This window comes from Lagenorhynchus albirostris, chromosome 20, assembly GCF_949774975.1.
Source record: "Lagenorhynchus albirostris chromosome 20, mLagAlb1.1, whole genome shotgun sequence".
NCBI classification, from domain to species: domain Eukaryota; kingdom Metazoa; phylum Chordata; class Mammalia; order Artiodactyla; family Delphinidae; genus Lagenorhynchus; species Lagenorhynchus albirostris.
In genome coordinates, this window is record NC_083114.1 from 10647743 (window position 1) to 10671885 (window position 24143).

The 24143-nt window shown below is 53.9% G+C and overlaps 1 protein-coding gene and 1 long non-coding RNA gene across 4 annotated transcripts in view; both read left to right on the plus strand.

The window, feature by feature from the left end:
• The window catches only part of WSCD1 (WSC domain containing 1), a 40616-nt gene extending 23081 nt beyond the window's left edge, over positions 1 to 17535 (plus strand). For 2 of the 3 annotated variants that reach the window (XM_060133487.1, XM_060133488.1), the window contains exons 6-9: positions 11093 to 11252; positions 11958 to 12122; positions 14779 to 14979; positions 16390 to 17535. In XM_060133487.1, coding sequence (XP_059989470.1) covers positions 11093 to 11252; positions 11958 to 12122; positions 14779 to 14979; positions 16390 to 16742 — 879 coding nt within the window. In that variant the 3' untranslated portion in view covers positions 16743 to 17535. The remainder of the gene's footprint in view (positions 1 to 11092; positions 11253 to 11957; positions 12123 to 14778; positions 14980 to 16389) is intronic. The other variant, XM_060133489.1, reaches the window with a different exon arrangement.
• Positions 17536 to 17748: 213 nt separating this feature from the next.
• On the plus strand, positions 17749 to 23143 carry LOC132510928 (uncharacterized). The gene is made up of 3 exons (XR_009537468.1): positions 17749 to 18174; positions 18215 to 21646; positions 22991 to 23143. It is a non-coding gene; the product is annotated as an uncharacterized LOC132510928 (long non-coding RNA).
• Positions 23144 to 24143: the final 1000 nt, after the last annotated feature.

Consider the following 24143-nt stretch of genomic DNA (forward strand, 5'->3'; position numbering starts at 1 on the left):
CGCTGCTGCCGCCTCTCGGTGTGATATCGGCGGGGGAAGGGGACAGGCGAGTTAGCCGGAGGAGACAGGAGACAGGAAAAGAAACAAGAGGAAAGGGAGCGGGCAGCATCACGGCTCTGCCTCTTTGATGTTTTAAATTATTTTCAATAGATAACATGCTCACGTGGAACACAGTAAAAAGACACCAAAGGGGTCGAGGGGAAAGTCTTCCTCTCACCCCTGTGTGTCGTCCACTCAGTGTCCTTCCTTGGACGCAGCTGACGGACCTGACCTCGGCCAGCCACTCTCGGAGAGATTCTATGAATATTCAAGTGGTTGTTCCTTTACAGAGTCACGATGCCTTTACAAACCCCACAGATGGTAACGAGCCACACACACTGCTCTGCCCCACGATCCCCTCCTCTCTCTTAGACATTGCTCCACATTGGCACAGAAAGTGCTTTCCCACTCTTTTATTCAATTACATGGATGTCCTATAACTTATCTAACCAACGCCCCGCTATTAAGCATTTAGGTTGTTTCCAGTCTTTTGCTTTTACAAACAAGGCTCTGATGACTATCCTTGTAGGTGGGTCGTTTTGTGTCGGTGGTGGACCTGCCAGATGAAATTCTTAGGAGGTGCCAGGCCAAAGGCTGTCTGTCCTTGTCCTGTGGGTAAACTTTGCCATGCTGCCCTCGGCAAAGGTTGTGTTCATTTTACGCCCCACCAGCTCTGCATGAGAGGGAAGCAAGGCATCCTTGTGCCTCTTCTTTTGGAGAAGATAACTTCAAAGCAGCATCCCAGGTAGATGGCCCGGTATTCTGGGGATGCCTCCCCTGGGACAGCCCACAGGGGCCCAGAGAATTCTGCCTTGTGGTTACAGACACAGAACTTGAAGATTTTAAACTCTTCAACTCCCATTTCCAGCCATTCTTCATGTTTACTGACAGAAATCCAGGTCGCTGCACTCTCACATTGCAACGTGCGCCAAAAGATACCCGAGGGTTGTCGAGAGCTCGTGCCGTTTTGCACCTTTGCCTTTTGTACGTCTCCCCTCGAGATGCATTTCAAGGGCTGGTTACTTGCTTGGCTCTGGGCAGCGATGCTGCGAATTGTTGAGGTCAGAACAAGGATGAAAGGGCGGCCAGGGTTCTCCGAAATGGCCTTTGCCCTACAGGCGTCAGAATCTGTGCTGACAGCTTGGCTCATATCCTGGCCTCCCCTGTATTGTCAGATGGGGCAGGGACAGTGGCTGTTTCCTTGAATCCCACTGTTTCGATCCACGGAACGTTGCAGCTGTGAGGATCAGAGTCACCATTTCCAGCTTTCAAGTTGAAAGCAGGTCTTGGCAGGACATACCTGTGGGACAGGGGCCAAACACATACACTGACACTTATGGGGGGGATGCCAGCCGCCCCAGGAGATAGAGCTCACCCCTGAAGAAGGGCTAAGACAGGAACTGGGTGATTCTGACATACAGCAGAGGAAGGTCACTGCCTGATGGGGATGAAGGAGGCTTGGAGGGAGGCTTCAGTAGGAGGGCTGCAGCTTTTTGGAAGGGTTAGAGCTGGAGGGTGTGGGGCGGCGTCAGCGGGCAGGGGAGGGGCGTGAGGAGTGCATCATAAAACCAGGCAGTGGCTGGGCAGGGGTGAGGTAGTGGGAAGGCAGCCAGCCCACCCAGAGCGCAGGGCTCCACGGTGCCATGTGAAAGGTAGGACGGGGACAGGCTGCAATGCCCACCTCCAAGTCCAGATGTTTTTCGGTGGGTAGGAGGGAGCTACGGATGGTGTGGCAGGGAGGGGGCGGTGTGACGGGCGTGGGGCTTCATCGCTGTGGGTAGGATGCTCCGGGGTGAGGGGTGTTCTCTGTGGATCCCTTTGGGAGACAGCAGTCCTCGGGGCCACCCCCGGAGATGCCTTGGCAAAACTGTGGCTGAAGTCCGCCTGTGACCCGGCTCTGGAATTAGGGATTCCCGGTAGGGCGAGGATGAGGCCCCAGATGCCATGCTTGTAAGTAAGACCACCATCTGCCTGACGGAGTGAGCCGCCGGTTCCCAGAAGGTCCGTTCCTCGCTTCTCCTCCTGCTGCTCTGCGGTTGTCGGTATGACTTGTACTCAGGCCTTCTGATGCTCCCCGTCGGCTCTCAGGTTCCCAGTGGGAGCTAGGCGGGGACCCTGACCTCATCTAGGGCAGGGCTGCTCATCCTTGCAGCTGCTGACATTTCGAGCTGGATAACTGTTCGGGGATCTGTCTGTACATTGTAGGATGTTTAGCAGCGTCCCTGGCCTCTACCCACTACCTACCACTTAGCTGTGACAACCCAGACTGTCTCCAGACACAGCCAGGGGTCCCCTGCAGGTGACCCACTGTCCCAGAGGGCCACCCGGCACGTGTTGGCTCAGCCGTACCGGGCCCGGTTCACGTTCCCCACGCATCTGAATCCTGGTGATCGATTGTCTTTTACAACTATTTAGGGAGGATGAAGAAGCAAATTCCGCCTCCAGCGTTGAGGTCTGGTGGATACAGGATCAGTTGGAAGTTCAGCTGACCCAGGCCTGCAGAGGCCAGGGATCTATTTGCAGCAAGGGTCTTCCCTCTCCTCTCTTGGACGTTGAGGGTGAATGAGAGAGGTGAATTTGGAGATTTCTGGCTGTACTTTCCTGACCGACGTGCCAAGCACTTCCTCTCCGGAAAGGCGGGTGGCACCGAGGCTGCAGAGACGTCCCAGTGGCAGCTTCATCTCATTCTAATTTGGCCGCAAGACAAGCTCGGATGTCCCACGATGTGGGAATGGTTACATTATGCCACGGCCATACAGCGGACTATAATACAGCCACTGAAAATGTTTTCAGTGAGTGACGGAGCTAAACCTGAGGGTGGGGACAACAGGCTTAATTAGGGCTGGCTGGGCAGAGGGGCCGGGAGCGGCAGATGCCAGAGGTGGGGCACGCAAGCAGGAAAAGACGGGGAGCCTTCTTGGTGCCGTGCCCCGATTTCGAGTACCATCTGAGATTTATTTGTGGCTCCCGATAAAAATCTCTACTGTTTTTTTGCTAGTTCGTTACAACGGATGTGGGGAGCTCCCAGAGTGTAGTTTGACAGGGAAAGAACATTGGGGGCCACGTCCGCATCTTAATGATCTGACTCTCTGCCAGCAAGGGCGACTTGACCTGTGTAATGTGTTTTTAAACACAGTAAAATGATCTTGTCTAATTTTCTGCGATCGTGCTGGTGATGGAAGAAAACCTGCTCATTCTCTGGCCTCTAGATGTTATCACCTCCTTCATTTGAACAGAAGGTGAAAATGATCTTAGATGTTTGCACTGCTGCCCATTCGGATGCGGGGTCGTTAATTTTGAAGCCCCGTATTGCTGTTCGAGTAGATAGGCCGTTCGTGGGAGTGTGCCATTCCTGCGGTGGGACTGATGGGCGAAATCTGGTACCGTCTGCAATTAGCTTACTAACGTGTGAAGCTTCTGCTATTACACCTTGTGATCTGAGGTTTGCTCTCCCAGCGACTGCTAGTGGTCCTACCGAGAAAGGCATCGCAGGGAGAGAGGTGTTATCCTTTCTGCCTGCCCTCTATTAGCCTCTTTGGGGTGTATACGTTCTTCATACAGAATAGTTATCACCTGGATGTTTTCCCTTCGACGTTTCTTGTGAGGTTTTTCCTTTGTCCGTTTAAAGGAGGCGCTAACCCAGCTGCCTGTGCGCAGTAACGCGGAGCCGGCTTGTTCTCTGCTGGGCGGTGGCTCTGGCCACGTCCCCTTGCATCCCGATAGATGCAGTCCATCCTGCGTGGGTCTGGGGTTTGTGAATTACTACCTCTGTCTGCTGTCTGGGGCTCCAGTCTGCGGAGAGCCATCGCCCAAGGGGACATCCCCTAGGGGCCCCTGGAGACACTCTGACATTTAAGCTCAAAGTTATCCTGAGGCAGCACCTTTGAGGCTGGACACGTGGAAGAGGGCTGGTGCGTTAGCTCTTCCTGTGGAGAAGAGTGAATGCAGAGAGATGGCCTAATGCCCCCACCCTATGCCTTTGACCTCCTCCGGACTCGGACCAGCCAACTTGCTGAGGGTCTACTCTCTGAAAGGCCCCGTAATAGTATAGTTTGAACTGCACTTGTCCACTTATGTGTGGATTTTTTTCCAATAAATTCGCACCACAGTATACATCATCAGCCATTGGTTGAATCCATGAACACGGAACCGCAGCCTTGAGGATGACCACGGATTTGGGTATGTGTGCCAGGTCCTGGAACCCATCCCCTGCAGATACCAAGAGATGAGAGTATTTCGTTGCATCCTAAAATCCCCCTTACAGCTGGAGAAATCAAGACTCAAGCCATCTAAATTTAAACTCACACCAGAGCCCTTCATCATTAAGCTGTGCCCCTTTTACAGATGATAAAACCAAGGCTCACAGCTGCCCGGTAGCTTGTCGACAGTCACACAAATGAGATTCAAAGCCCGGGATTCCTGACGACAGGGCTCAATCTGGGTCCACCTCCCGTAGCTACCTGTCCAAACCACACAGCCCCACACCTGCAGTGAGATCAGAGGGAAACATGCTCTCAGTTACAGGATCAGCGGACGGGTTTGCATTCAAACTGACATTCGCTGGAAAGCAAGAGTCGGTCCTTTCATCCCAATCCCCACATCCCCCTTCGTGGGCTTCTCCTCTCCTTTCTGTGTCTTGAATGTTCCCCAGTTCTGCCTCTGGAGGCAAGAAACTAGTCAGAGGCAACCTCCATGCCGGTTCCTGAATTTCGTCACAAACCCACCGCATTCACGTTTTTGCCTCCCAGGGGCTGAGTGTGGTGTGTGGCAAAGCCCCGGACTGGGAGTCCGGAAGGCTGGCTTCTGCTCCCACACACCCTGAGGTCGTGGGCTGCTTGCCGCCGGCCTCCAAGCCTCAGCTTCGCCTTCTGAAACCAGAAGTTCTCATCTCGGAAGTTTTGGTAATTCTGTGTAATCCTGGAGATCCTGAGAAAGGTGCCCAAGGAGGAGCGAGGATGGAGAAGAGGAGACCCCAGTGGGGGTACTCGTTGAGGCCCCGCTCCTTGCCTGTTGCAATGTCCGCTCCTTGACCCCTTGGCCACGGCCAAGCCTTGGCGTGTGGATCCCCGCCGCCCGGAGAGCCCAGCCCTGGCCGTATCGTGACCCGGCTCCAGGCTGAATGCCCAGACACACTGCAGACCCAGTCCCCGCCTGAGCCCCCATCCTGGACACCCAGGCTCAGGCTGTAGAGAAAGTACTGGGATCAGGGTGTGCACCCACCCTGCCCTCGGAACCCCTCATCTGTTCGAAGCAGTATCACATCTGTGTTCCTGTTCGGCCTAGTCTTGGTTCATTGTCTCCTCTTCTCTCTCTCTGTGCTTTCGCTCTTGCTTTTGTTCTCTCTCTCTCTCTCTCTCTCTCCCTGCAGCTTGACGTGGAGGTGCCGGGGAGCAGCAAGGTTGGCAGAGAGATAAGATTCATCAATATTTAATTTTTAAGGAAATCATGTCTTAGAAATCCCCAAGGGGCTGAAAATTGTTCTGTGTTTTCAGAATCCAATGATGTTGCCGAAGAGGTTATGTTGTAAATAAAACCACATTACTGTCTGCAGCTCTCCCGTTGCTCTGCAGACACCCGGGAACTTGACAGTTTAATCCACTCAGGGAAGCAAAAAGGTTCGGGTCACTGGTGGGGGCAGCCTGGCCCCACAGCCCTGGGATACAGGATCGTGAGGCACCGACATCAGCCATTCCCTCCGGGGAGGGAGACAGACCCCGCCTGCCCTGAGCAGACTTTTTTGTTTTTAAACCGTGTTGGTGAAATGTTCTTGTCCGGACAGGAATCTCAGGGTGGCGGAGTCCCCTGGGGCTCCTGTTGTCAGGGAGGGTTTGCTCAGATGGAGCAGGCTTTGTTCTCTTTACTCGTGGCACAAGTGACCAGCAGAAGGCTCACGTCCAAGTCTGTTGCCAACCACTCTGGGGGGAGTTGGGATCTGGAGAGGACATTCATTCGTTCGTTGGTTCATCCGTCCAACATCCATTAGCATCCACCACGTTCTAGACTTCGTTCCAGGTACTGAGAATGCAGCAAAGCACCCCAGACACACACAAATCCCGGCTTATATCCTTGGGGGCAAAGGCAGATAGTAAACCAGGTAAGATATATAGTATGTTGAATGGTAACAAGCGCTGTGGAGAAAAATGAAGCAGGAACCTTACATATGTCCCCGTCGGAAATGAAGACGTGTATCCACTGAAAGTCTTGCCCAAGAATGTGCATAGCAGCATTATTCGTAACAGGTAAAAACTGAAAACAGCCCAGGGATCCGCCAAGTGAAGGAGTCCACAGCTTGTTATGTCCACGCACGGAACGATACTCAGCGATGAAAAGTAACGGTCCACTGCCAGACAGAACAACATGGGTGGACTTCACAAATATTTTCAGAAAGAAACCAGGCTCACAAAAATATGTGCTGAGTGATTCTATGTATAGACCATTCTAGAATAGACAAAACTCATCTGTGATGATGGAAGTCAGACTAGGGGTTGCTTTGGGGGAGGGGGGTATGACTGGGAAGGGGCCGAGGAAACGGGTTGGGGGGAAATGCTGTGTATCCTGCTAGGCGTTCATCAAAACAGACCGGGTGGTACATTCAGGGTCAGAGTGTCCCATCGAGGTAAGTTATGCCACTGAAACAAAAGTAGAAAACACAGCAAGGGATTGGGTGTATCGGTGATAGCAGGAGGGATGTTGCAACTCGAAATGGGGTGGCCAGGAAGGCCTCAAAGAAGAGGTCTTGCAGAAGGTGAGGGAGAAAACCATGAGGGTATCTGGGGGGCTTCCCTGGTGGCACAGTGGTTAAGAATCCACCTGCCAATGCAGGGGACACGGGTTCGAGCCCTGGTCCGGGAAGATCCCACATGCTGCGGAGCAACTAAGCCTGTGCGCCACAACTGCTGAGCCTGTGTTCTTAGAGCCCACGAGCCACAACTATGGAGCCCGTGTGCCTAGAGCCCGTGCTCCGCAACAAGAGAAGACACTGCAATGAGAAGCCCACACTCCGCAACGAAGAGTAGCCCCCGCTCGCCGCAACTAGAGAAAGCCCGCCTGCAGCAACGAAGACCCAATGCAACCAAAAAAAAATTAATTAATTAAATTAATTTAAAAGAAGAAAGCCGTGAGGGTATCTGGGAAAGGACATTCCAGGCAGAGGGCACAGCAAGTGCAAAGGCCCTGAGGTGGGAGCGAGACTGCAGTGGCCAAGGACTGGTAAGAAAGCTAGTGTTAGTTTGCTCGGCCTGTCATATCAAATTCCCACAGACTGCTGGGTGGCTTCAACAATAGAAATTTATTTTCTCTCAGTTATGGAGGCTAGAAGTCCAAGATCAAAGTGTTGGCACGGTTGGTTTCTTCTGAGGCCTGTCTCTCTGGCTTGACAATGGCCTTCTCCTCCATTTCTGTGTGTCTGGGTCCTAATCTCTTCTCATAACGACACCAGGCAGATTCGATGGGGGCCCATCCTAATGGCCCCAGTTTAACTTAATTGCCTCTTTAAAGGCCCTGTCTCCAAATACAGTCATATTCTGAAGTGCTGGGGGTTAAGGCATCAACATATGAATTTTAGGGGACACAATTCAGCCCGTAACAGCCAGCGTGGATAGAAGTGTGGGAGACACAGACGCAGACAGCTGCGTGCTCTCTGCTGCCGCCGTGGTACCCAGGCTGCTTGTTCCCTCTGCTCACTGTGATGAAGGTATTGAGCTGGGACGAGACGGGATGAGGGCTTTTCGGGAGAGGATGGATAGCAGTGGGAGAGGCCAGAGGTTGCAGTTCTTGTGATGGCTTTTCACTAACTCACATCAGCAGGAGAACTTGCTTCCAGAAAGCCAACGACATTCTCATTGTGGGTCAGGACACAGATTCGCTTTCTGTTGAGAAATGACATGGGGGCCCCAGGGTGGGTGGAATCTAGCCAGAGGTACTGATGGGGTTTGTCCAGCCTTTTGTCCCCTCACTCCAAGCCCAGTGGCCCCAGCTGCCTGTGCTGGACATCACCGCAGCTCTGACAGTGACGGCAGCTGTGACTGAGTGGGTCCTGGTTCCAGGGTTAGGGCCCCATTGTGGCCACTGAGCCCTCAAAGCAATTCTTTTCCTTTTTTTAATATATTTTTAAAATGTATTTTTTTGCTGCATTGGGTCTTCGTTGCTGTGCGTGGGCTTTCTCTAGTTGCAGCGAGCAGGGGCTACTCTTCGTTGCGGTGCACGGGCTTCTCATTGCGGTGGCTTATCTTGTTGCAGAGCACAGGCTCTAGGCATGCAGGCTTCAGTAGTTGTGGCTCGCAGGCTCTAGAGCGCAGGCTCAGTAGTTGTGGCACATGGGCTTGGTTGCTCCGCGGCATGTGGGATCTTCCCAGACCAGGGATCAAACCCGTGTCCCCTGCATTGGCAGGCAGATTCTTAACCACTGAACCACGAGGGAAGTCCCAGCGATTCTTTTCTTTATGTGTCTGTTCGAGATTAAGGATCACAAGTGCTGCTTGGGGGAGGGACTTCCAAGCTTTGCTTGATCCTGAGCTTTTGGGGCCTTGGAGGGGGAGCCAAAAAGAGGAATTTTAGGAACCAAACTCTTAGGTACTCTGTGTGTCAGGAGGGTGGTCTGGGGCCCACCTCTAGTACAATTAAAGGTCTTAAGAGTAAGGGAGCCCTTACTATGTGCTGGGTCCTTTTCATGCATCATCCTCCCTTCACTCTCCCAGCGCTCTAGGGTGTGAATATTATTGCCCCCAGATGACAGATGAGACAGCCAAGACTTGAGGGACAGGTAGTGATTGGTCCAAGGTCATACAGATATTCAGCCGTGGCCCCGGGATTCGAGTCCAGGTCTGTTGGATTGTAAACCTGGTGCTTTTTCTCCTACCGGGTGCTTCCTCCCTGGTGCCTCTGGACATGAGCCCATGGACACCCAGAATGACTGCCTACCGCTAGCCCCCTGCCCTGGGAGAAATTTGCAACTCAAGCCTCGTCCAGGAAAGGCATGGGGGTAAATGTCCTAGTCTCACTGGCCCTCACGGTGGATCAGAGGGAGAGAAATGAGATCCTCCGACTCTTCCAGGCAGGACAACTCAAGGAATATGTCCATTTTACAGATGGAGAAACTAAGGCTCCAAAAGGGGAGGTGATTTGCTTATGGTCCCATAAAATGTTTAAGGGCATTTCTAATGCCAAAGTGAGCACTGAGCTCTGGAAGCAGATTTCGTGTGTGTGTGTGTAGGGGTGTGTAGTGTAAGAATAGTGAAAGCATCCTCTCCTGTCCCCATATGGCAGCTCAGCCCTGAGAGAGGGACATGGGGCTGGCAGAGGCAAAGCTGCCCCTGAGCCTTGATGAAGGAGGAGGGGGATGGGGAGAGGACTTCGTGGGGCTGTGAGGCCTCTGGGAGAGCATCCCACCTACGCTTAGGAGAACAGCCCTCCACTGGCGGCAGCCTCCCCTCCTACCTCCTAAGGGACCACCCGGTCCCAGGCTCTGCATCGCCCTCCCCTGGCTGGGACACCATCCACTGTCTTTTCCGAGTGCCGAGATCCTGGGCTCGCCACGCCACGCTCAGAAGACACTATTGATTTTCCTTTATTTATTTATTTATGAGATTTTTTTTGCTGTGGGCAAAAAATAAAAAGGTTTGTTCAGCGTTTCCCTTAGCGAGAAGTTTTCTCTGCCCACTGCTTCCCTCGCCCCCAAGCACACACCCGATGGACTCCTCTCCTCTCTCTGTGCTCCAGGGGGCCTTCATCTCCTGTTTGCAAGATGCAGAGTGGAAATGGGGCTGAGTGTCCTACCTGGTGCCTGGCACATAGTAGGTGCTCAAGTAAAATGTTTGGGAGAGGTGAGTGGAGGAATTGCCTGCCAGGGAAAGGAGGCCGAGGATGGCCTGCCCCTCTGTGAAGAAAGCACCTACTATGTGCTGGGCCCAGCGCTGGGCAATTTGGACCTTTCTCATCTAGTTTTCACAACCGATGTGCAAGGTGGGTTTTATTCCCTTTGTTCAATGGTGAAATTCAGAAAGGTTCAAGGTTACCCAGGCTGTGAACCTGAATTCACATTCAGGCCTTCCCAATGCCAGCGCCCCAGCTCTCGCTGCTGTGCGGTGGGCGCAGCCTCCTCCCCAGAGGAACCAAGAAAACATATGTAAAAAGCCTCCAGGAATTGGCTTGGCCTTCTAACCCTGGCAGGGCCCCTGCGATTTAAGGAAGCCCCCATCAGCCTGAGCACCTCTGACCTTGCCCACCCCTCCTGTCCTGGAGAGATGCTGTGTGGGAATCTGTCACCGGCCCTGCACCCCACCCCGCAGCAGGACTGCAGAAGCAGGGGTTAGGTCTGTCTCTTTCCAGGGAGGGCTGGCGGGAATTCCAGACCTCACTGGGCGCTCACAGTCTGTTGGTTAAAGATGTTGAATGCTGAGCTGCCCTGGGTGGGCCTTTCTGTCCCATTCATGTGGTTTCCCCACCTGGAACGCTGTTCCCTCCCTGGCACTCCTGACGACCCCCTAGATGTCTCCAAAATCCAGGTCCAGTCCCCCCAGTGGAGTCACCCCTCTGTAATAGCACCGGTGCTATTAACAGTGGACTTTTCTGGACTTCCCTGGTGGTCCAGTGATTAAGACTCCACTGCAGGGGGCACGGGTTTGATCCCTGGTCAGGGAAGTTCTGCATGTCGTGTGGTGTGACAAAAAAAAAAAATTTATACACACACACACACACACACACACATATAAAGAATGGGTAATAGAAGAAGGTAGTTATAAATACCAGCTATGACTTGTGACCAGTTACATAAATAAAGACTGTAATTATCATAAAAAACAAAACCAAACAGACAAAAAACAGTGGACTCGTCACTGGCCAGGGATGAGCTGCTAGAGGGCAGAGGTCCTGTCTCATTGAGCTTTGTCTCCCCTGGGTTTGGGCCCAGAGCCCAGCGCTGGAAGGATGGACAGACACCCCTTTAGATCCCATGCAGCTGGCAGGACATCCCCCGTGCTCACCCTGGTCCCTGAGCAGCGGGGGCGTGGCCCCTGCATTCGCCCAAGATGCTTCTCTTTCTCTCCTTCCCTGGCAGGAGTTCCCCTTGGCCATCCTCAGGGGCTGGGAGTGCTACTGTGCTTACCCCACCCCCCAGTTCAACCTGCGGGATGCTGTGGACAGCTCGCTGTGTGGCCAGGAGTCTGAGGCCCAAAGGCTAGCGGAGTACTGTGAGGTCTACCAGACGCCCGTGCAGGGTGAGTTCTGCCCCCAGAGGTGTACAGGCGTGCAGGGCCCTCCTGTGTCTGCCACTGGTTGTGGCACTTGGTCTGGGGGTTTGAACTGAGTATGCGGTCCTGGGGCGGGGAAGGTATCTTGGTGTGTGGTCCTATCTTGGGATAACGGGAACAGGAGGCCTCCACCATCCCTGGAGGCAGGACACAGGATGCGGGGCTCGGTTTGAAGAGCACCTGACCTTTATCTGAGTCTCTCTGGGGATGAAGGTGGTTTGAGGATGAGCAGAGAGGCAGGGTCTAGAGGGATAGCAGTGGCAGGGTGGTGGGGCTGGGTGACATGGCAGCCCAGTGGCCACGGGGGCCTCCCTGGGCCAGTCCAGGACCTGGGGACCAGTAAGTCCCCCAGGCTGTGTGCCCAGGCTCCAGCACCTTCCTTGTGTGAGAAGCAGGTCTGCCCCAGCTGACCTTGGGAGTCTGCAGGGCGCTGATTCCCACCAGACTCTTACACTGGGAGGTCTCGTCATCCCTGGGGCTTTCTCTGGCCAGCCGTGGGCCTGTGCAGCCAAGGTCCAGGTGGCAAATCCCTTCCCCTTTTGGGGCCTCAGTTTTCCCATTCATCTCCCAGTGGGAGTCGTGGGTTGGCATTTCCCATCTAGGGAGGTCTGAGAGAGAGTCTGGGAGTCGCAGTGGAGGTGGGTAACCCTGAGGTGACTTCTGGACTTCCAGATACCCGATGCACGGACCGGAGGTTCCTGCCCACCAAATCCAAAGTGTTCGTGGCTCTGTCAAGCTTCCCGGGAGCCGGGAACACATGGGCGCGGCACCTCATCGAGCACGCCACCGGCTTCTACACAGGGAGCTACTACTTTGATGGAACGCTCTACAACAAAGGTTAGTGCAGGCTGCGGGGCAGGGAGGAAGGCGGTTCCCAGCGCCCGGGCTGCAGCTTCTCCAGCCCGGGTCCTCCTTGGAGCACTGGAGCTGTGCTTCTCAAACTCGAACGCGCGTAAGTGTCACCTTGAGGGCTTATGAATTCAACATAGCTTCCTGGTTTGCATGCCCCCCTCCACCAAGAGAGAGTGATTTAGTCGATCTGAGATGGGGCCTAGGAATTGGCATTTCTAACAAGCTCCTAGGTGGTGCTGACACAGCCAGCCCTAGGACCACAGTTGGAGAGAAAATTCACAAGATCTGTTCTGGATTCAAAGGGAAAGCCTAGTAGCTTAGATTCCCTCTCTGTAAACATTTCTTGAGTTTTCCTTAATGTTTAGAACCCTCAATAATTAGGGGAAACTGACTTCATGTGTTCATTTCTTTTTTCTTTTTTTTTTTTTTTGAGGCAAGTGTAGCTTATCAAAATACGATTTTTTAAAACGAGGTCCAAAAATCTTCAAGAGTTTAATGATTTCTAATATTTCTCTTGTAGAAATAAGAGGCCTCATTATGTCAAGTAAATGAACTTTAAAATGGCTCGAATCTGTGCACTGTTTAAGACTAAGAACCTCAGATACGCCAAGTGGGATCTATATTTGGTGAAATATATTTCTCTGTTGTCAAGCGTTAACAACAGTTTCTCTGGGATTCTTAGAGTTTGGTTGAGGAAATGAGGATACTATCTAACAGCCTGGAGAAAACACAAACTTCCTGAGGTGGGCAGCGGGTTCTGGAATCACCCACAGCCATCTTGGTCTGGTTGGGAAAAAGCCAAGGGTGTGCATGTAACCCAGTTTCATCACCCCCGGGAGGCTTGAGTGTTACGGCAGCTACAGGTGAAGTGACCAGATGAAGCACATGGACCTGCCCACTCCGGCCTAGTCCCCTGGGAACCACCTAATGTGTACAGGCTGCAGCTACCCACCGTATTCATCTAGAAAGAAGGCCTCTCCCTTATTCAAACAGCTGGCTGTCTCAGTCTGCAAATGGCTAAGTGGCCCAATGGCTCGATAGCTGGGCATAATAAGGATTGGGTCGACACTGCCTCAGAATGGCTTTAGAGATTCCCCGAAGCATCTTTGAGCCTTACGAGACTGGTTAGATGTAGCCACTGGCCTCAGAGCACTGTCAGAGCAGTCTCACACACACACACACACACACACACACACGTGCACACACGTGAAATTCGCAAGGAAGCTCCAATGCCAAAATGCCAGACCGTCACGGGCGAGCGTGGTCTGAGTTATGCGGAAAAGTGGTACCTGTTGAAATAGGCGAAGGCAGTACAAAAGGCACCCTGGGCCGCAGGGTGTCAAAGACCAGATCTTATGTTTACTTGGCTCGTGGTTTGACTCATTCTTTCCTGGAACTTCCCAGCTGTTCGACAGAATGAATCAAAGCAAAGACTTTTGGTGTTTGGCCCGTGGCAGAGATGAATTTGAAACATGTGTTGAGTTTCAGCTGGTGACCCCAGACTTACAGACTCAAAGGACACTTGCATTTTCCAGGCCTCAAAGACTTGCTGTAGATACAAATACTTCGCAACCATTCGTGAAGGGGGGTGGGGGGGGTGGGGGGGACTCATTTATGTTTCCAAGAGCCCGAGGCAAGCTCATGGGCAATTTTGGAGCTTGTCGCCAGAGCCGGATGGCATGGGCTACGTTGAGATGTGGCCTGGAGACCAGGTTCAGGGGACGTCTTTCCAGGAGGCCTTCTGTGACATCCCACCACACTCCCAAACTAGTCCGCCTTACTCTTTGTTCCCATGAGCCCCTATGCTCTGTATTACCCTTGGGCTATCCCCCCACTAGACTGTCAGCTTAAAGACGGGGTCTGAGTGTTACCCCTTTGTCCCCAGTGTAAAGTCCAACACAGAAGGGGCACACGATGATATTTGTTGATAAATGTGTGCCTCTGTGTAGGGATGGGTAGAGTCTCCACAGACGCAAGACTGGAGCCCAGTTACAGGACTGTGGCGTAAGGTCAGAGGGTAGGACTGTGGCGTAAGGTCAGAGGGTAGGACTGTGGCGTAAGGTCAGAGGGTAGGACTGTGGCGTAAGGTCAGAGGGTGGGGCCACAGCTGCTGACTGCCCTTCGGCCTGATGATGGGGACCCTGCCCCTTCTGTGGGGAGGCCTCACAGGGACACACAGAGCCACGTGGAGAGAGCCCTGGCTCTGACGCTGTGGTGCTGTGTGATCTTGAGCCAGTCACACACCCACTCTGAGCCTCAGTCTCGTCATCTGGCTGTGCCTTCCGCTGTGGTCAACTCACAGGGTTATTTGCAGTGCTCGTGTGACATAGCCACGCAGATGCCCAGATGGATGCACTGCAGTGTCCAGAGAGAGGGCATGATCGGCTCTGCCTGCTGACTGCTGGGATCTACAGGAGGTGCCTTACCTTCTTCCTCTTGCAGACGCCATCTTTCCCCACTTAGATGCCTCCTGCCCTCACTGTCTCTTGGGCAGGGTCAGGCCCTATCGGCCATCCACAGGCCATCCCAGTGCCCTCTGCCGTGCCCCCAATGTCGGCTCTCCCTCAGGGGTGCAGGTTAGCGTTCAGACCTGTCTGCTGCAGTGGCAGCGGGGGCTCCACGATGCCTTTCTCCCGGGCAGGGTTCAAGGGCGAGAAGGACCACTGGAGGAGCCGGCGCACCATCTGCGTGAAGACCCACGAGAGTGGCAGGAGGGAAATCGAGATGTTCGACTCGGCCATCCTGCTGATCCGGAACCCGTACAGGTCCCTGGTGGCCGAGTTCAACAGGAAATGTGCCGGGCACCTGGGCTACGCAGCTGACCGCAACTGGAAGAGCAAAGGTGAGCAGAAGGGGCTGGCGGGGTGGGGGGAACCGTTGCAACTTTATTCGTGGGGTCAGTCTGCTGATACACGCTTACTGAAGTCCTACTATGTGCCAGGCACTGGGCAAGGCGCCAGGAGCCCAGGCTACAGGGGTCACAGTCTCTGCCCTCAAGGCACGAACAGTCTAGCCTTTGGGCAATGAATTAAAGAGACACAAGTCAGGATAGCGAGTGATATAAAATGAAGCCATCAGAAATACAGCTGTGTCCCGCAGTGTGGATGGCATGATGAGACACGGGACCTGAGGCTGGGCAGCCTTGTGCTTCCGTCCCTGTGTGACTCCGGATCACCTGAGGCTGGTGGGTGTCCCCGCCTTCCCTATCACCCTCCCTCTAGAGCAGCCCCCATCAGCCACCCCTGCCCTCCTGCTGACTCCCCTTGAGCATGCAGGCAGGCTGAGCTCTGATCCCTCCTGGGTCTCTTGCCAGCCCAGTGACCCCAGGCAAGCTGCAGACCTTGTCTTCTGAGCCTCGGTTTTCTCACCTTAAAAACAAGGGTGGTCCCATCTCATGGGGTCGTTGTGAAGGTTAGAGAAGGCAGATGCTTCCCACAGCATTTTAGTGTCTTAATAGCCCAGTTATGGAAGCGATTTTTGTTGGGTTGATTCTTGACCTTTGCACCCTTCTCCCCACTTAAAAAAAAGACCCACCGAATTTCTAAATTTGCTGAAAACAAACCTCATGGAGCAGATCACCTGCCAGAGATTGCAGCGGCCCCATCTGTGGCCTCCTTGTACGTCACTGGTTACACCGGCGATTGCACCCACAAGACACAAGAAGCGTCAGTTAGGCACCCCATTCACGTAGCTGTGTGGGAGGCCCTGGGACAGGAAATCCGGCCTGCACAGCGTCTTCATCTGACTAGGAGGCACAGAAGCTGCCCCCCACACACTGCTCGGCCCCCATTACCCAGACTGGATGTGCAGAGCTGCCAGGGCAACATCAAGGTGAACCGAGGGTCATCTCGACAGAGAGGCCCTGCCTCGGTCATCTTTAACTCCACTGTGTCCCATAAGCCCGAGACCCCGGGCTCTCGCCACGCAGGGACAGTCCCAGAGGGCGAGGTCCACCAGAGAGAGAACCAGTTCTTGGAACGCACAGTCCCCGTTCGTCTTAACTTGGTGTGTTTCCAAGGAAACTGCTGGGGGAAGGTGGACCTGAGGTCACAGCTCCCAGGCGGGCTTGCAGCTCTTCAGAGCCTAGCCTGACAGTAACCCTCCCCTACACGAGGTCACCAAGAGGGCCTTCCTCCGTGGGAGATCGGGTGGGTCGCCCTAGGTGGTGGACGATGGCGCATCCTGGCCCCCAGGAGGCCAGCAGCCCCACCGGGCCCGGGCCCTGACACGGCGCCCCTTCTCTCCCACCCAGAGTGGCCGGACTTTGTCAACAGCTACGCGTCATGGTGGTCCTCGCACGTGCTGGACTGGCTCAAGTACGGCAAGCGGCTGCTGGTGGTGCACTACGAACAGCTGCGGCGCAGCCTGGTGCCCACGCTGCGGGAGATGGTGGCCTTCCTCAACGTGTCCGTGAGCGAGGAGCGCCTGCTCTGCGTGGAGAACAACAAGGAGGGGAGCTTCCGGCGGCGTGGCCGGCGCCCGCACGACCTCGAGCCCTTCACCCCCGCGATGAAGGACCTGATCAACGGCTACATCCGGACGGTGGACCGGGCCCTGCGTGACCACAACTGGGCCGGGCTGCCCCGGGAGTACGTGCCCAGATGATAGGCCCCGGCCCGCTCTGCCCACCCTGCTGGGAGCCGGCCGCCCCCGCGGGGCTACGCACGTGCTCCAACTCTCGGGTGCCCCCCTGGGATGCTCGGGTGCCGATGCCACCTGCAGGGAGGTTCCCCACCCGCCCCCAGGGCTGCCTGCCTCCCGCACGGGGAGACTGGACGTGAGCCCCGGCCAGGCGGACCCGATGTCACAGGATGGACGCGAGGGGACACGCACTCCTAGCCAGACCCGCTTAGACCTGCCACTCGCTGCTCACGGTGCCCCAACGCGCCTACGCCACCACCCCGGCTGTGCCAGACGCTCCCAGGCTTGCAGGCGTGAACACTGAGGCAGGCGTGTGACGTCTGCACGTTCCTAGGGGCTGCCTGTCCGTCTCTCCCACACACTGACACACACGTGCACCCTGGGCTCTCGGAGGCCCCGGGCTTCCTGTTTCCAGCCCAGTGCAGGCTTGCTGCTCAGGGGCTTTGACTGGGGGATACTGGGCTGGGCGAGCTGAGTGCTCCGAGGACCCGGGAGCCCGGCCTGGAGATGGGCTCACAGCCTGTGCCCGCCGGGCCGGGCAGCCCTGACCGTGCACCTGCGTCCCGCAGTGTGTGTGGTGCGATGACCGGGCCCCGCCAGCTCTGCGGCCCTGCCTCTCCCTTTGCTGGGGGTGGGCTGGTGGCACCATGGGTGGAGCGGAGCTGCCCACACAAACCCCGCACCTCAGGACCGGCCACAAGTTCTGTGCACCCCCGACCCCCCATCCAAAATCAGCACTCCCTGGAGTGGGCGCCTCCTTGCCTGGCTTCTTTCTCCGACTGTCCCCATAACGCTGGGGACTCGGGCCATGTCCCAGAAGCAGGGTGTGGGGGCGAGGAGACAGCAGGGCAGGGAAGGGGCTGGGCCTCCAGGGGAGCCCGAGACCTGGGGGCCCCGTACACCAGCAATGCCAGCAGAAGGGGGCTTGGGGTGGGCATGGGCAGACCCGGGAGGGATGAGTATTGGGTGCCACTAGGGCTGGTTGCCCCCCTATGTTGACGGGCCCCTGCTCTCCACGGGGTCGCCCCTGGGTTCACGAGGAAGGGGGGTGGCATGGCCTGTCAACCAGGCTGCAGCTCCTGTCTGACCCCACTGGCCCAGCCCTCTCTGTCTCTCTGTTATTCACCCACCACTTCCTGTCACTGGGCCTCTTTGTCACCCCCTCTGTCTCTGTTTTCTGTGAAGCTATCTTTCCCACTCGTTCATCCAAGAAGGGGAAGGGAACTCCCGGGCACTGATGCCTGCTGCTGTGTACAAGCCTACGGGCCTCCTGAGAAGGTGGATTCATAAGGTCCCCTCCCCTCACTGTCTAGTGGGGATTGGGGAGCGGTTGTCACAAATGGGAGTGAGAAACCCAGTGACAGAGAAGTGTGTGTGCTGTGCGGGCTCCCAGGAGGTCAGGGAATGCATCACAGTGGCTTTGAACTAGTCTTGAGGAACCTGTAGGAATTATTCCAGCCACGCAGAGGGGAAGGGTAATTGAGGCAGAGGGAACAGCATGTACAAAGGCTCAGAGGCTTAGAAAACCCTTGTATGTTTTGCAGAAGAGGTGAGTGGGTGTGGGGCGTGTGTCTGTCTGAGTCTGTGCAGCAGGAGGACGGGAGTGGGTGGGTGAGGACAGAGGAGGGGACACAGAAAGGGACCCTCCTTGCAGCCACTTAGTGCTCAGCCTGGCCTCTCCCGTTGCGGAGCACAGGCTCTGGACGCGCAGGCTCAGCCGCCATGGCTCACGGGCCCAGCCGCTCCGCGGCATGTGGGATCTTCCCGGACCGGGGCACGAACCCGTGTCCCCTGCGTCGGCAGGCGGACTCTCAACCACTGCGCCACCAGGGAAGCCTGCTAATTACCTTCTTGGGTCGCCCTTTGCTACATGTCTTGGGCTCAGAAATGAGGCTGCGGAGACCAGGGGGCTCAGGTCTGGAGGGTGGGGTCGAGCCCAGGAGCACAGCCCAGGACAGCTTGAGACCCAAGGCGGATTGTGGAGAGCTCAGCTGCACACTGACCCCTGCGAGGGAGGAATGTGGGCAGCCCTGAACTTGGGCAGCCCCTGAGCCCCTCTGCAGCTTCTCCAGGCCTGCGCTGGGCCTGCTGGTCTGACCTCTGCATCAGCAGGAGAAAAGGGGATGAGGGGTTTGGGAAAGCCGGGCATGGGTATGTCAGACCCTCTGCTCCCTGGCTGGTAGTGGGAGCTGAGGGCCACTCCCAGTGGGGAAGGCAGGGCCCGGAGGCCTGGCGGACCTGCCCTTCTTCAGAGGGAAGCCTCCCACGCCTTCGGTTTTGCCAGTGAATGGCCTAGAGTATCTGTTCCTGGTGGCCTCCAGGTTCTTCCTGAGGCTCCCCCAAACCCACACCGATGCCGACGCTGTTCTAGATCCTTCTAAAGCATCACTCGGCTCAGCTCAAAGCTGGAAACACCAGGGTCTTTGTAAACAGTTATTGATACAGCATGGCTCCGTGGCCAAGTCAGTGACGGCCCCTGATGAGGCCAGTTCTCCTGAGTTGTAGGTGTAACTGAAACCCACCAGGAGCTTCCACACTGCCTTGGAAGGGGAGCCAGGGGATACCTGCATCCCAGAGCAAACCTAAAGTCTCATAGGAGACCGTAGCACTGAGTGATGGAGAATAGGGAAGCTGGCCTCCTCTGGAGACTGGCGTCCTGGCCACCCAGAAGACCTCCAGGGAGGAGGCTCATATGCCGAGGAGTCTGTGAAGGGCAGTGGAGTAGCTGGAGGACCGACCAGGACTGCAGCCAGGGCCTGGCCCCCTGGGCTTCCCGCATCACCGCATCAGGAGAACAGCGGCACCGGCTCGTTCTTCCTGGAAGATGCGTGAGTCCGTTCCCTGCTGCCAGGTACCCAGAAACCTCCTCTCCTCCCAGGTGGAGGGCCACCTGCTCAAACGGCCTTGTAGTTTCCTTTGCACCTTAGCCAGGCACGCAGATGGATGGAATGATGGGATCAGGGTGCATCCAGGTCGTGTTGAGTCAGTCCACCCAGCAAGGCACCTGACCCCTGGCACGTGCTCCCAGACACTGGGTGAGGAGGTGCTAAGGCCCTGTGTGTGGAGGTGCTAAGGTCCTGTGTGTACACGGTTCTCAGCAGCTGTCGCCCAGCTCCTGAGAAACACAGGAAAGGAATTTGTCCTTTTGGGAAAGTCCACTTGTCTCTCTCCATGTTAGGTCTCATCTATAGCTCTTAGCTTCTCCATAAAGAGGATACTGTCCCAACTAGCCGCAAAGTAAAAGAGGCTCTGTATTTAGAAGCGTGACAAATGCATCAGGAACCAGACCAGAATAGGGAAACCCTGACTGTCTACAGATTCCAACTTTAATAGTAAGGCTGTGGAGTTACACAAACCTGTGTTAAAACATGTAATTCTCATGGGTTTCACCTCCCCTTGTGGATCAATTTGGAAAAACCAAAATATATAATTTTAAAAAACTAAAACTCATTCTGATAATCCCCGCAATACGTAAATGAGAGAGAAGAATAGACAGGCTTCCAATCCCTGGTTAGAAAGCTGCTTAATTACGTGCGCATCTTATAATGAAGTCTCTTACAGCTAAAATTAGACTTTGAGTGCGTGAATATGCGATAATGTTTGCATACCAGAGTGCACTTTTTTCCCTTAAAAGTAGCAGGGGCTACTTGGTTCTTAGGGGGTCCCAAGAGGGGAGATGGAAGTGCTGGGATTGATCTTTGTGGTTGCAAGAATTCTTGGGGCTGAAGTTTGATTTCTTTTGGCTGGAAACTTGTTGGAGGTGTTTAACATGTGATGCCTCCGAAGTAGTTCATTAGCGTTTAGGGAGAAATTGATTGGTCTGAACCCACGTTGATGACCACTCAGTATTTGCCGAGTTGGCCTGAACAAGGTTGTTGGTTGCATCCTCAATGTTCATTCCCCCGTTTCCTTTCCCAGCAGACCCTGATGTCCGTTGGCAGGGGTGGGTTATGATGTGCTGGAGCTGTCTCTACCGTCACTTCTGGGGTGGGACGTGTGACCTAGACTGAGCCCACAGCACCCCCCATCTCTCTCGCTACAGTGATGTGTTCAGGTATGGTCATATGAGCTAAGGCAATGGAACCAGATGGAATTTCAAGACTTTGCACTCTGCTGGATGTGAACGAGGAAGTAGGTAATCCTGGGTCTTGATGGTAACTGTCTTGCGATCCTGGGGCAGGAACCACTCCCAGCATGAAGCTGATAACTGAAGGGAGAGTCGGGAGGGAAGGAAACCAGGTCCTTGGTGACACTGTTAAGTACAGGATCTAGCTTTGCCTGTGATTGGCCCTGCCCGTGGATGGTTCTGTTACATGAGCCAATATAGTCCCTTTATTGTTTAAGTTGGGCTGAGTCTGGTTTCTGTTACTTACAACCCAGAGCTGTGTACAAAGGGCTTGGGTTGAGAGGCCCTGGGGTTCTGACATTCTCTGTCTCTATGGCTGAAGTAGATGAAGATGGAGGCTCGGACAAGAATGAGCTGTCCAATTAGGAAGTTGCTTTTTACGGGAATGGGGGGGGTGGGTGCGAAATCCTCAGTAGGAAGCTGTGCTCTGTCAGCCAGGACAAGTAGCATCTTTAAGTCAGTACCTTATGAGGTCACCTGCATATCCTGAGAAAATCATTCCTCTTGGTCGCCCAGCCCACACTAGAAGCTGTCTCCTTTAATCCTTAACCAATGCTATGTGATTATCTCCACTTGACAGATGAGAGGACTGGGATAGTAATCGGTGATGATTATAAAACCGTGGTCCTGTTCTATTTACCGTAACTCCTTTCATGGAGAATATGATGCCGTGTTGGAAGGAATGCTTTGACAAGTTACTTGGATTGAGCGTGAGACCCCCCCCTTTGAGGGACATGTTCAGGTAACAGCTGACGGGCAGTAAACTGGAGGCAGTAACCTGGAGGAGGGTAGGTATGCGTAGCCCTGCCGCTTCGGTTTTGCTGAGTTGGACGCGCAAGCTTGGGGCAAAGCAGAACCGCTGCCGTTGGCGGAGAGGTGGGATGATGCCACTGAGAGGTCCCCTCCTCTGTTTTAACCTCTTTAACCCTACTGTGTGCTAAAAATTGGAAGGACAAAGGGAGTTATATGTGGCCCTTATCTTCAAACTCTCCGTGGAAAGTCTGACCATAATACAGTGTGCAGGACAGAGGTCCAGAAAGTATGTAGAGGGAGTCAAGAGTCCCAGGAAATCGATGTGAGTATATTTGTCCCCAGTACTCCCTTTTGTGACTGAAGATAGATTTGGGGCCCTCCTGAGAACTTTTACTATGCAGAAGCATGGCAGAAATCTGGGTCCCTGCCGTGGGAAACACGAGCATATCTACCCAGATAACAAGCATAATTGCTTCTATAAAAGGAGGAATCTTGATAACAAACATGAAACCAATTCCAGTTTTGGAGTTTTTTTAAAAAAACATGAAAACAATTCCAGTTGATGCTGGATGCGTAAGCACGAGCTGAATGAATGAACTTTCCAAGGTGTCTTCGGCACCTGCGATATTCTTTTCAGGTTGAGACAGATCCATGGCTTGATGATGTAGCCAGTGATGATCAATTACAGTAAATAGTGTTCTTACAGGTCAGAAAGTGTCACAGATGTCACCCCACATGTGCCTCAGTGAGGTGGACATTATTTCTGTTTGCGGGGAAGAAAAATTTAGTTTCTGCGACCGAGTTGCCCGAAGTTCAAATCCTTTATTTTACAGATAAGAAAAATGAGACTGGGAATGGGAACGGGTTTCCTACGAGGTTCGGCTGTGAGAATGGGTGGGGGAACTAGGGCCGGAATGTGGGCTCCCTCCCCAGAACCACCTGACTGCCCCTGTACGGCGTCCCCATCACTCTTCAACAAGTTGCTGAACATGAGGCAAGTGTGCACGTTCAGCTCATTTGGAAGCGACTCCATTCGTTTCACTGCTAATTCTTTGCCAAGATACTTTTCGGTGGGCACCTGAGTTCAATGTTAAGGGCCATTTATCAAGCACCCCCAGCACTTGAAAACCTGCTCAGAGCAGCACTTTTCAAAGGACTGGGGTTAAAGAGAGGCACCGTAATTGGCACAAGATAGGAGCCCAGAGTTTTCATCCTAAGTTACCAGCACCCGAGGCAACAGAAAGGCCCTGCTCCTCCAAGATATTAATAGATAGGCATCTTTGGTGGACCGGAGCCCAGCAGTCTGCGTGTTTATGTATATGTGTTCGTGCAGGTGTGCGCTCCAGTTGCTGACAAACAGCTGCCCCTTTGAATCACATGCCAGCATCCTGACCACTACAGGTGACAAGAGCCTGGATGCCTGAGAAGCCAATCTTCGTCAGGTCTCCTCCAAAATGGAAAAGAGGAGAAATAAAATCCTCTTAACATCAAATAATTTTTGTTTATTCCTTCCATTCTTTTTTTTTAATTTGATGATCAATTCACCAACATTTTTTCGTTCACTTGAAAGGCTATATTTATGTATTTTTTCACTGGCTTTTAAACCAGTGAAGACAGTATCTATCTTTGTAACCTCAGCCCTTAGCCATGACCTGATATGCAAGAGGCACAGGAAACATTAGTGGAAGGAAGGAGGACGCATGAAAATCTTAAATCGCCTAGCTTGTAAAGTTTCCAGGAAAGTAACATCTTCCTGGAAAATAATACCTTTTTCTTCCTATTTGTGAGCTGAGGAGATGTTGCTGAGACACTTGGTGAATTTTTCCATCCCCTGTTTGTTGAGACGCTTGGGGACTGGGTTGATCTATAAGCATTCACTGCCAGAGGTAAAAAAAAGTGAAGAAATATGGCAGCCCCCAAATTCCACTGGAGAGTTGTTTTGAACTGTTACATAGGTTCTCAGTCACCCATCTGCTCCTGACTCATAGAGAAGAACAGGAGACAAATGGGCAGGATTCTTGTCAAAAGCTCTTCCCTGGATGTTCAGGTAAATGGTCTAATGGTGTCATCCCCACCTTTGCTCCCCATGGGAGCCTCCACTGCCGATGGACGCCATTCTTGTTTGCCTTGGGACAGGTAGCTTCTCTACCTCCTCCAGATCTGCTGCTCATTCCTTAAAGTTAATCATTAAACCTCTAGCAAAACTTTTTTCTTCTAAATAAAAACTTCCTTTCTATTGGAGGCTCCAAGGTGTAGCACACAGAACACCCCCTTCACCCTTCCTTTTTCTCCTGAGAGTAATAGAAGAGGGAGAGTGTGTTGGGATGGGTGGCAAGAGAGGGAAGGATGGAGGGGATATCCTCCCTGGACCGACTCCCATGCCCTGGCTCAGGCAGGAAATGAGGAAGGTTTCTCTCCCAGCCCCACTTCCCAAGTTAGGTGAGGTAGAGCCTTTCTCTCTAGGAGATGGCGCAAGGGTGAGAAAT